The sequence below is a fragment of the Pelodiscus sinensis genome, chromosome 4 (genome assembly GCF_052426305.1).
Source record: "Pelodiscus sinensis isolate ZL-2025 chromosome 4, ASM5242630v1, whole genome shotgun sequence".
Taxonomy (NCBI): Eukaryota; Metazoa; Chordata; order Testudines; family Trionychidae; genus Pelodiscus; species Pelodiscus sinensis.
Window position 1 is genome coordinate 95282203 of NC_143055.1, and position 13343 is coordinate 95295545.

At 41.9% G+C, this 13343-nt stretch overlaps 1 protein-coding gene across 5 annotated transcripts in view; it reads right to left on the minus strand.

Moving 5' to 3' along the window:
• Window positions 1-386: 386 nt before the first annotated feature.
• The window catches only part of ANAPC10 (anaphase promoting complex subunit 10), an 81590-nt gene continuing 68633 nt past the window's right edge, over window positions 387-13343 (minus strand). For 3 of the 5 annotated variants that reach the window (XM_006131780.4, XM_006131779.5, XM_075929885.2), the window contains exon 5: window positions 5582-5854. In XM_006131780.4, coding sequence (XP_006131842.1) covers window positions 5624-5854 — 231 coding nt within the window. In that variant the 3' untranslated portion in view covers window positions 5582-5623. Of the gene's footprint in view, window positions 990-1009; window positions 5167-5581; window positions 5855-13343 lie in introns of those variants that run through there. The other 2 variants (XR_016349464.1, XM_075929886.2) reach the window with 2 other exon arrangements.

A 13343-nucleotide genomic window follows, 5' to 3' on the forward strand; every position in this document is an offset into this window, starting at 1 on the left:
TTGGGTACTGCTGGGTTGGTCCAGTAGCGCCGAGGAGCGGCGGCGCTACTGGACCAACCCAGCAGCACCCCAGCCGCTCTGCCCCAGGCGTCCCCAAGTCAGCCGCTGCTGAAACTGACCAGTGGCTGACTACAGGAAGCTCCTGCCCCGGGCTTCCTGGAATCAGCCGCTGATCAGTTTCAGCAGCAGCTGACTTGGGGATGCCTGGGGTTCTTAAGTTGAATCTGTATGTAAGTCAGAACTGGCGTCCAGATTCAGCCGCTGTTGAAACTGATCAGTTTCAGCAGCGGCTGAATCTGGACGCCAGTTCCGACTTACATACAGATTCAACTTAAGAACAAACCTACAGTCCCTATCTTGTACGTAACCCGGGGACTGCCTGTATACAAATGCATTAGTAGCCAACATCAAAAACTGTAGAAACGATTTCCAATATTGCTCAGTGCCTATGTGTGTGCTCATAATATCCTAATTACGTTTGTCCTATAACATGAGATGACTTTTTGAATGGCTGGTTATTGAGGGGGGAGGGAGAAGATTACACATGTGGACCTTGTCAAATCTTGCCATTTTCATATCTACAGAATGATGGTTTTCGTTAATTTCAAAATAAAGGGGCGCCCACTAGGAATGCAGTTCGGTACCCAAGACTAATTCAATCCAATAAATACATATAATCCAATACCAAACACAACACTATAACAGACCCCTCAATTCAGAAGCCAGCTTCCTCAGATGCCAATCTGCAGCAATTCAGTATGCTTACATTAATGCAATGGGAAAAAACTTAAAACAACAAATAGACTAATAGCAACTTAAAGACTTACAAAACATGTAGATGGTATCATGAGCTTTCATGGGCGCAACCCACTTCTTCAGATGACTGGAGATTATGATGTTGATTAAGGTAATGAACATTAAAGATTTAAACATATAATGATCTCGGAGAACGGGTTTAGAATGATCATTTGCATTTATTTGTCCTGATGCTGCATATCAAAGAGCAAGAAAAAATATTTGTAATGCAAGATTATTATGATTATATATCTATACAAGTGCTTTCAGTCTATCAACCACAGAGTACCTCAAACTTTTACTAAAGTATTATATAAACATTACACTGAGAAGCATAAACCAACACCATGTAAGGGCAACCACTGCACTATACTGTATCATTACAGTTTAGCATAAGTATTAAAGGATATTACATCCAATTGAACTTACAAAAGTTATTAAGTGTGGCAGGATAATCAACAAAGTTGGAATCTGGCTAAGAGAATAAGGCTGATGCCCCATTCCATTGTTGCATGAGTAAAAGTTTTCCACTGTAGGAACAAATCCTCCCATCTATGTAGCACTGAACTATGGCTAATGCTCTCCAGATCCAAGATGACATCTTGCTGTGGCAATGCAATAGCATATGAAACAGGACTGGGCTGGTAGAATTGATACAGGGGGTCCCTGCTATAAGTCGCCCCAGTATGCATCCCTTCTGCACTAAAGTTGTTGATGCTTGTAGGAACTGATGTGTGATAAATCCTCCCTACTCTTTTTACTACTCTTAAATTGCACACACACACACAAAATTGTGCAAATGGAAGTCAGCCGCGGGGGAAAAAAATTCCCCGCTTTAAGTTGTTTCACTATACGTCCAAGTTTTTTTGAACGTATCTTGGACTTCTAGCAAGAATAGTTACTACAGAGTTTACAGGCCACTGCCCTTTATTGAGCGGGTATACAAGCTTCTGCAGAAGGGTATGATTTTCAGAAGTGCACTCAGATATTTTTACATAATTTTCTTCAAGTTTATGAAATATTTTAAGGGCAGTGCATAATTAATAAATATACACCTATAATATACAGCTATTGACAGCTATTAATTGTTTTGCTAGTAAAATAACTGGATAAATTTGTTTTTCCTCTCTCACATATTAGGCAATCTGTAGATTAAGAAAATGGAAAGAAAAAAAATTATGTTGTTCAGCATCTTTAATTCATAGACCTGAGGGAATGCAGAGGAAGTATTTGACACTGCATGTAACCTATGTCATTGACTGCACCTTGGTGAATGACAATATAGGTTGGACCTCCTTTGTCTGGCACTCTTGGGACCTGACCCATCATGATGGAGGGAATTAGCCAGATCAGGGAAGTACTGCCACTGGCCTCCCAGGACACTCCCCCTCACTATGGCTGGCTCTTCTCTAGCCCCACAGCCACTGGGCTCTAGCCTGCAGGGCTTGGACTTGGGTTCTGACCTGCCGGGGCTCCCCAGGGATGGAGCTCCCTAGCTGTAGCAGTCTTGCTTCTTCGCCACCTGACTGGGAATTCCCAGGAAAAGGGGCTTGCCAGTTGCTCCACATCTGCTGCACTCCACTAGAGGTTCCTGGGGACATGGCATGCCAGCTTCCCTGCTTTTGCTGCTGGCTGCCCCACTGTTGTCCCATCCGGCCAGGGCTCCCTGTGGATAGGGCTTGTTGGTTCCACTGTTGTCCTACCCGGCCGGGCTCCCCGGGGTCAGGGCTCGCACTCCTGGGCACCAGGGCTCTCTGATCCAGCAACACCCGTGCTCCAGCAGGTTCAACCTCTAATACCTTATCTACTTACCACTGAAAGTCTTTGACCAAAGTCCATATTCGCCTGAAGTCAACAACCCTTATTTTCTTTCTTTTGTCCATGGTTTGCCTTTAATCTACTACTAAATGAATGATCGGGACTTATGGTTGTAAATAACAGGTGCGTTCTTTTGTAGAAACAATAGTCTTGATTCAGAACTGTGGCAGGAACATGCCAATGTAGTGTTTTGACCACTTATTGTCCATTTCATACTTGGAATATTGGATTATTTTGATTTTCAATGGCATGCCCTCTTGCCTACTGTTATTTTTTGAGTAAAGAGCTATACATATTACAGAAGGAAATATCCCTATGTAAGCAACTGCATGTTTTAAAAGTGTCATCTGCACACACACCTGCTCATACACCTACTATGAAGCATGAAATCAAGCAGATTACTCATGGCAGTTAGCACCAGAATCCGGAGTAGGTGTTTGCAGTAATTCATAAAAACCCTACTTTGAGTCCCAAACTAACCTTTGGGAGTTATTTATTGGTATATTTTGTGTAAGACAAGAACAAAAGGGAAAAACAATTAACAAAAATACTGAGCTGCCCTCCATACAAAAGGCTGTAATTTTGTCAAGATTATCTGGAAGATTATCTATTGTCTGGAAATGGGTGACAGGAAAGAGATCACGTGACGATTACCTGTTGTGTTCCCTTCCTCTGGGGCATCTGGTATTGGCCACTGTTGGCAGACAGGATACTGGCCTAGATGGACCATTGGTCTGACCCAGTATGGCCGTTCTTATGTTCTTAAAATATTCTAGGAACATCAGAATCCACAATTAGAACTATAACCCTAAAATCTAATCCAAAAGCCACTGAAATCAATGGGTAACTTTCCACTCACTTTAGTGGGTGTGGGGTCAGGTCCATAATGTGGAAATTCCTGCATTAAGGACAGTACAGTTCAACCAAAGATGAGTTTGTACATTTATGATAGAACTCTATTTCATGTAATACACATTCACATTAAACTGATCTCAGTGTTATATTTCTGAACATTGTGTTTTTTTTTTAAATACCCTCCTCCTTTTATTCCTGTGCATTCTTTCCTCCTCAGACCTTCTTCTACTCTTCACTCATCTTTTTCTTAACCTCTTCTCACATGGTCTTGCCAGTGCTTCCCAATTTAACTTTAATGATCTGCAATGTGATTTTTCAAATGCTTTGTCCCAATTTTGCTTTTTGCTCCATCACAACCACAGGAATTTATCATTTATCACAGAGTTGGATAAATGGCTGCTTTTAAAAATTCCATACACTCATACACATATACACACACAAAGATTTATCTAGTGCTGTTCAGGTCCTTAACTTAATTTTTATTTAAAAGTCTCATGTTAGTCTGTAACTTAAAAATAATAATAATAAATAATAAATAATAATAATAATAATAATAATAAAGCAAGTGGCCTGTATGTAGCACCTACAGAGTAACAAAAACTTTATTTTTTGTTTTTCTTCATTTAAATCATTGTTGCTGGGTGGGGCTGGGGATGAAGGGTTCAGTATTCAGGCTGGCCAAGGGAGAGAGGACTATCCCAGACCTCTCTCACCACAGCAGCTTAGGGCCAGGTGAGAAGTGCCTGTCCATGGCCGCTGCAGCTCCAGTGGGCACAGCCAGGAGAGGGGTGCATGTCCTCCATTGACATGGGTCCAGGTTCATCTGCCCCCTGCTCTCCCCAGCCAGAGTGAGTAATGGAGCAACTGTGCACATTCCCCTTGCTCCTTGACAAAGGGGAATGTTTCTAGTAATGTTCCCATATGAATAAGAGGGAGCTGCTGCCCCCACCACTTGCACAACCAAACCCTTTCCTCACTTTAACTTATGATCAGAGGAAGCTGCATACCAAATCTGGTGGTCCTAACTCTTACTGTTTAGGAGGAGTTCTTGAACAAATGGATTGACAGAAACTCACAAACTCTCTCAAATATACAGCAGATTATAAAAAATCAGATTTTAAAAGGAATGTTATTAGAGAGTTTGTTTTTCTGGTCACAGTTTTTAAAATCATGACGTAAATACTGAACAATAAAAATGCAAAAAGCCCATTAAAAATAAAATTATATGCTTCTATTAGTTATAAATCGGCATGCACAATTTTGTTTCCCTTGTGGAATTTTTTTATTTCAAAATGGTTCATCTTTTTTCTTTTAAGAAACTCCATAATTTAGGTATAACATTGATCAGATTATTTGAATTCTTACTATTTTATATGCTCCATGGGACTTCAAAGGGTGTCTGGAAGCAATGCTAAGGAATGTAGCCTGTGCATTCCTTGCATGTTTATTGTTACATTAGAATGATATAATGGTCACATTATATATGCAATGTCAGGACAATATAAAATTAGAAATATTCACTTTCCTTCTAGATTATCAGATCTTTTTCAGTTACACAGAAGAATGAAACCTACATCAAGACCTATTCGAATAAAAAAAAAAACAGTTAAGTACATTTCTCACCAGAAACAAGACATGCATATACCACAGGGAAGTTCCTTCAAAGACATGAAGAATCCTCTTAAAAGAATGAACATCCTGGACACAGAGAAAAACACAGTGGTAATAATACATTAATAATATGTCTAATTTTAAAAAAAAGAGCTTTTTTTTGCACTGACCCCAACCCAAATATACAGTTATACAATCAATTATTTGAATGTATTGTCGACAAAGAAGCCACTGGAAAAAAAGAAGATACATATTACATGGTTATCTATTTCATAGTGAAGCAAAGGAGAAAGTTCTTTAATATATCTTTTGTACATCTATAAGCCTCTTAAGGTCTTTGTAAATACAATTAAGAGAAAAATGTGACTACTCAAAGCAGATTAGAAATAAAACAGTGCAACTCTAAACAGATTAAAATTACTAATTTAAGTATATAGAGATACAGTTCCATAAGAATAAGACCTGTTACTTTTTAAACCAGAAATAATATCAGAAACAAAACTCATGACAAAAATCACTTTTATTTTGTTTTTCATAAGAAGATTCATCTTATTGAGCGATACATCATGAAATCGATTGTTGTACATCTAGGAAATTTACCAATAGAGCTTTCTTCCACGGGAGTGTACACTTTAATTTGTCTCATGTGAGTGTCTCTTCCATTCTGATGATTGGCTAAAACAGCAATCTGAATCATAAATGTACGAATAGGCTTCTTATGAGAATCAGTTAAAGGAACATGAATCCAACCACTCGGTTCCACTAATTCAAGTTGCTACAAAAAAAATAAATAAAATAAAATCAGAAATAGTTTTAATCCACTTACGAATTACCACAAATATTTTTTAAAAAAAATCTGCTCTATAAAACACAATCCACGTGTCAGATATGGCTACACTGTTAAAAACCAAATTTGAAGAAATGAACTTTAATAATTCAAGCTAAATTCCCTGCTGATGCAAATAAGAACAAAACAACTGATTTCACTGGAGTTGTATATGCATACATCAGCTGCAATTTGCTCTTTAGTTGATGTTTTTCTAATTTAAAATAAAAAAATTAATTGAAAATATCTGAAAGATGGATATAAAGTTATTAGTTAACATAGTAAAAATGTTAAATTAAAGCAACATGGTTCCAATCCTCAAATGTAATACATGTATTGGAAAGAATTTGGGACAAAATGTCAACCTATAAAGCTTCTATTTGTTTTACAATTCTGATGCAGCTAATCTGAACTCTCAAAGGATGGAATGAATACCTTATTTGAATGTCTACATAAATCTATGAGAAGTGAGGATTCCAAAATTCCTCAGATTTTTGTGGGGAGGGAAATACAGCAGAGATTGAGAATAGGTGGAGGATTTCATTATGACATGTAATGTGGGATCAGCCAAGTTCTATGACTGGTGTCTAAGCATTCCAATGTAGCCAGTTAATCAGATCTTAGTATGATGGCCTCCATTTTAACTTGGCAGTGACAATAAATGGAGTAAAGTGCAATATAGTCATTTTTCCTCTTATCCTACAAAAACTGTTGTCAAAGTGTGAAAGTGTTATAATCAAAGTCTAAACAATGTCACCAATGGCCAACATGTGAAAATAAGGGATGTAAGCGAGTCGTTGACTACCTGATAAGCCTAGGCTTATTGGGTAATCGAGTCAATTAGTCACATTCCCTCCCCCTTGATGCCTCTGTACCAGAGACAGCAAGAGCAGGGGGAAAGCAGGAGCCAATGTTGGGGGGGAGCCAGCTTAAAAATCGGTTCCCCCTAGTACTGGCTCCATGGTGCCACCTGCCCTCCTCCACCAGGCTGCAGGGGAGGCTGCTGCGAAGCATCCTCTGCCCACGGCAGGCCCAGGCTCGCTGAAAGCCAAGGCTGCTCCACATCTCACAGAACAGCCCCTATCCACAGGGAGTCCCGGCAGGGAGCCAGAGCAGCCTGTGTTTGCAGCAGCCAGGGCTGGCTACCAACACAGCCTGCTATGGCAGCAGCCTGTGTCTGCCGGAGATGGGGAACCCAGCTTCGTACTGGGACCTCCCCGCTATGGACAGGGGCTGCTGGACCCAACGCAAGCCGGAACTGAGCAAGCCTGGCTCAGTCTCGGCTCACAATGCATCCAGGAGCTACCCCAGCTGTGGCTCTGCATTTTAAATGTAGTAGGAGCTGAGCTGCTGAGTGCCTGGCTCCTACTATATTTAAACTGCAAAGCCGCAGCAGGAGTAGCTCCTGGACAAGCACTTTCCCTTATCAACTAATCATGTGGTTGATACAAAATGTGTCAATTACACAATTAGCCAATTATCCTCCTCCTAACATCCTTTGCGTAAATGGGGCAAATTCTACATGAAAAGTTGGGGAACAACTAATCTGATAGATATCTTAAAGTACAACCCAGAGAACTATGGAAGAATGTTCAGTGCAAGGAAGTTCTGAAGTAATAATCAATCCAGAAGAAGCAGAATTCACACTGATAAGCAAACGGAGTTCTACATTACTAGTATGTTTCTACTGTGGATCATTTGTGTTTTCAATAGCTCAAGATTGATGGCATGCTCCTGAAAACGTTAGGTGAATAATATTAAACTTATCTTTGTGGCAAGCATATTTTCTGCCCTTTCTAAAAATCCTACAGAGCAACCAATTTGAAAAACACCCATTTAGTTTAGAAATAATCTTCACTGTTATGGACACTACCATTACATACACCCTGGGCAAATCCTAATTACACCTAGAGAGCTACAAAAGGTCACAGCAGAACGGGGCTGTTTCTCTAGTGCAAGGGAAGAGTGTCTGGGTATACAAATAAAACTGTGTATGTGTATATGCCCAAAACAAAACAAAAAACAAAACCCAATATTAGAAGAACATTATGGCTGCAAAGTCAAGCACTCACATGTTAGGAAATGCCAGAATGAAGATGGTCTGTGCATCTTAATTCAGTCCCCTCGTGTGAATGTATTATGATACAGTCTTTGTAACTACATGATCACATCCTATTTTTTCCCCACAGGACCTGTGTCTTATGCAATACACCTGAAAGACCTGTTCTGGGGGATGAATCAGGGGTATAATAAAGATGACTGTTAAATGAAGTTAGTATCCTACAGAAGTTGGAAAATGCATAGTGAATGAGGCAGGGGACTGCAGGACTAAAAAGGAGAGTCTCATGGACAAGGCAGTTGAATGATGCTTTGGGGAAGTGGATTCTGTCCCTGTCTCTGCCACAGTTCTTTTATGAGGTCTGGTAAACCATTTAATCCAAACTTTTCAAAGATGGTTACTAATGATGTGTACCTCAGTTTCTGGGTGCCTGATTTAAGATCTTGTTGTCTGATTTGCAGAAGTTCTGAGCACTCACAACTGCAACTTAAGTCAACTGGAAGTGGACTTTAAACATATGAAGGGCTATACAATAGTAAGTACTTTGAAAAATCAGGTTGTAGGTGTCCCAAATTGAGCTCCAAATTAGTGGTTACCTGTATCAAATCTCTTTGTGCCTCAATTTTCCCATCTGTAAAACTGAGACAATAACCTGCACTTCCCCCATATCAGGGTGTTTGTTACAATAAATTGTTTGAGAAACACTTGCATGCTACAGTGCTGAGCCCCATCAGAAACCCATAAAAATTTCAAGAAAAAAATACTGAATAGCTGTTATTAACTTTGAGCATGATCCATTCTGTGCACTGAATGAGGCAGGAGTCATGTGGAAAAAACAGTGTGCGATCCTGTAACTGAAGACTGTTTACAAAGGGGGCAAATTAAAATTGACAAAAATCAAAAACAAAAAACAAAACAGAACACCCCCCACAAACCCTTCATTCTGGCATTCCCTAACTTTTCAGTGCTTGACTTTGAAACCTTAACATTCTTGTCACGTAATTTTTTGTGTATAATGTAGGTGATTTTAAAACAAACGCAGACACTCGCACGGGCCATCATCGGGACTGGTACATGCACTTCACAGAGTTCTCTCACTGCACTACAGGAATAAATGATAGCAATAGTAGGCTGTTATCCTCCATGTGGATCAGCACTATAAGGGATGGGACACATTGATGTTGGGTTCCACAGATATTTGCTGACATCACAGGAATGGTACAACTCTGGAATCCTGGGTCCCATTCCAGGTTTTGGCAGAGAGGGTGCTCTGCTGGGAAATGACACTTCTCCCCTACATCTAATATGGCCTCTTTGACCCCATCCCTCCCCACCAGTCTTCATTCTATCTCTACCCCAACCTTGATTCTTTGCCCCGGTCCCATTCTCTACTCTTTCCTATAGAGCTGTCCACAATTCAGAGATTTTGGTTTGCTAAAACATTTGATATTTATTTTCTAATTTGCTTTCATTCCAACTTGGAAGAAATGCAAATTTGCTGAAAAATTTTCAGTGAACTGGAGATCCCTAAACACTTGATTTTAGAAATATCAAAGTATGGTGTTCCTGAAACAAACAGACAAAAATATCACATTCGCATATTTTCACAGATACTATTGGGTGAATAGTAGCTGCCAAATTGACAAGAATGTCAGTTTCATTAATGCCCAGTGGTTGGAGCCTGCCAGCTCTGGGAGCTGCTAGGCACCTTGCTTGAGCCCCAAAATCAGGAACCTCTGTGGATTCAAGACTCTTGTGCGTACAAGCTGCCAACTTGGGAGCGAAGGATTGGGCAGTGTACATGACAGGGATGCCCCACAACATTGGCCCCTGCAAGCCCTGAGAACCATGGGTTGAGTTCTCTCACAGAGTCCCATCAGCCTCCCTGCCAGAGAGAACCAACAGAGAAACCAAGAGCCGCGAGCCCCAGCTCTCACAGAATGCCCAGCGCTGCGTCTGTGGAGTGAGCAAATCTGAGAAATCCCATGACTCTCTGCCAGAGGCTAACAATACTGATGAGTTTCAGCTCTGGCAGGATTTCCTAGGGCAGCTGCCAGAGCCATGAGACCTGACACAGAAAGGTTCACAATGAAAACCCTGCTGGTGTTTCAAATTTCTGTCAACTTTCTAACAGATCAGACTAAACATTTTAAATTTATCATCAGCTATACACTGGCTAGTCCCAAGCTACACTATTCAGGGCTCTCATCTCAGTATCCTTGCCCAGCAAGTTTTAGACTTTTCCTTTGGACTTCCCATCCTAGTTTCCTCACTGCTCCAAGTCCCAGTCTTTTTGCATAACCATTCTCAGTTCCCGTTCTACTAGTTTCATGCCCAAACAATCCCCCACCAGTTTCTCCTTAGATACATTTCCCACACCAGTTTAGCTTCCAATCAGCTTCCCAGTCCCTGACCTCTTTCCCTGTTGCCACTATGTCCCTATCTCCCTCCCCAGGCTCCTCACTGATAATCTCACTAGAATATTTACCCAGTGTTGCTTGGGCCCTTAACTCAACTTTTGTTTTTTGGAAACTAAAATGAAAGTGTACATGCTTCATTTAAATCATTGCTTTGCGGTAGGGCTGGGGATGAGGCAATACAGTGTGCAGACTGCCCGGGGAAAGAGGACTACCTCAGTCCTCTCTCACTGCAGCAACTTGGGGCCAGGTAAGAAATGCCTCTCCATGTCTGCTGTAGCTACAGTGACACCGACAGGGAAAGAGTGCAAGTCCCATTGCTGGAGCAGGTCCAAGTTCATCTTCCTTCTGCCCAGCCTGATGCAAACACCTGCCACAGAAAATGTCAGGCCAAGCAGTTAAAATTGGGCAAAAGTTATGAGGAACTGAAAACTGGCTCTTACAAAACTATCAGGAAACCTCAGCTATAGGTGGCACTACAGCTCAGCCTGTAATAAGAATTTATAGCTGCTAATCTCTCTCAAACAGCTTCATTGTCAACTGTACTATGCGTGAGCAATAAACACCTATTCATATGTTCTACTTCAAATAAATTGTGCCAAGACTATAAATCTCTGGGAACTTCTGAGTCACTAGCAAAAATGGCATTGTCATATTTTAAGTGATTTCCAATCATTTTTCCTACAGATGCAGACCGTTCCCTAAATCATATTTAAACAGCTTTTCATCACAATTAAATGCCCTTGGGTAATTTAAAATGTCTACCAGAAAGACTAATCACATTAAGGATGTTAAATTGCAGTTACCTAATTAATGGTATAGTCACTACAATTTGTACAATTAGTCAACAGGACCACTCTGCAGAGCTGCAGGAGGGGTAGCTCCAGGAGCCGGCTCAAGCCAGGACTGATCAGTCCTGGCTTGCGCCAGCTCTGGGAACCACTGGTGCTGTGGCTGTGCATTTTAAATTTAGTTAAGAGCCACCAGGCTCTGACTATATTTAAAATGCAGAGGTGCAGTGTCTGGGACCAGCGCGAGCTGGGACTATTCGGTGCCAGCTCACGCTGAGTCCAGCAACCCCTGTTCATAGATAGGTGGGAGTGGGTGCATGGGGGGAGCTGGCTTTTAAGTAGGCACCCCATGTACAACGGCTTCTATGGAGCCGCCTGCTCCCTGCACTGCTGCCTCTGGTACAGCAATTATATATTTACAAACTAAAACCCATACTAAATAAAAAACAATGAAACTATTTTCCAAAACCTAATTAGCTGAATCTTCACTGCCTTGCACATTCCATTATTTACAATGGTGTCCAGTATTTCTCAAATGCTACCTCTACAATTTATCTGGGCTGTTGTCTGCCCAGCTGGAACTGGTATATTGTTATGAAAGGTATTTGAGGCACTGCACAATCTGATCCAATTAGGGACATTAGCTACCATATAATTGAATAGTCATGTAACTGCATGAAATCTTAGTGGTTACACAACTATTCGATAGTCCCCAGGGGTGGGGCCGGCAGCCAGCCCCAATCCTGGGGAGCTCCCTGCCACTCTGAACTGCTGCCTCTGTATCAGCTCCCTGTGCAGACTGGCTGTCTGCAGAGGTAGCAGCCCCAGGTGGCGGCAGCCCCTGCCCGCGGGGTACTGAACTCCCCATGGACAGACTGTTGCCACGGGTCAACCTCGGTCCATGGTGGGCCCAGGCTTGTCAGGGACAGAGGCTGCTCCATGGAATGCAAAACAGCCTCTGTCCACAGGCATCTCGGACCCCCTGCAGGCAGGGACTCCTTCACGGCAGCCTCCCGCCACGCTGATCCCTCTTATAGAGGCAGCAGCGCGGGATGGGGGCCAGGTGGCACCACAGAGCTGGTGCTGGGGTGAACAAGCTTTTAAGCTGACTCCCCCAGCATCGGCTCTTACCTGCGCATTCCCCACTCCCTCCTGTCCCTGTAAAGACAGTAAGGAGGGGAAGCGGATGTGCATGGGGAGCTGGCTTTAAACTGGCTCCCTGAACATATTGGCTCCAGCATGCCCCCTTAGAGAGGCAGCAGCGCACAGGGTATCTAATACAGAAGCAGCAAGGGGGAATGTGGGAGAAATGTGTGTAATCGACAAGATTAACCAATAAGCTATGCTTATTGGCAGGGCTTGACAAACAGCGGCGAAAGCTGCTCGCCAGCCCCACACTGCGCATGAGCCGCATTGCGCATGTGTGCGCCGCAGGGGCGCATGGATGAAATCTAGTCACCACGGGCGAGTAGATTCCATAGTTTGTCGAGCCCTGCTTATTGGTTAATTGTGTATTCATATACACATCCTTAGACCCAATATACTGTTAAACGTGTTAATTAAAATTCTACAAAGATGATGAGGTAAGACAAATGTTCTAAGGCCAATGTATTCTGTATTGGCTTTGCTGATCTCCTTCTGCACTAAGACATCCAATTTATATTAATCTCTTTGATTTGAGAAGAGTATTACTACAATAATTTTCTCTCCAAAGACAACACTGCTTAATTAAACCTATTGGCATTAACCTCTTAATTCCAAATGTATTTTGTATCATTTGGAAATGGGGTCAGACAGACATTAAAAGCACTGCCAGGAGGGCACAAGAGGTAGTTGTGGCAACAGACAGAAAGGGGAGTCCTGGAGCAACTGGAAATTGCGAAACAGCTCAGCAGATGGAATGTGAAGTGTAGAGGAGATGACATTGGAAGAGGACTTAGGGAAGGGCAAATGGAAGCTGTCAACAAGAAGTAGCATGCCAACTGGTAGGGACAAAGACAAACGAGTTACTCTTTAGTCAGTTTTTTTGGCCAAAACACTTCTGAACAAGTGCTACAAATATTTCCATTTCAAAGGGTTCCAATACATGGAGCTAAACTATTTTACTGCTTCCTGTAATGACATATTTGACCTATTAGCTACTTGGTGTGGGTGACAATTATCCAATTCCT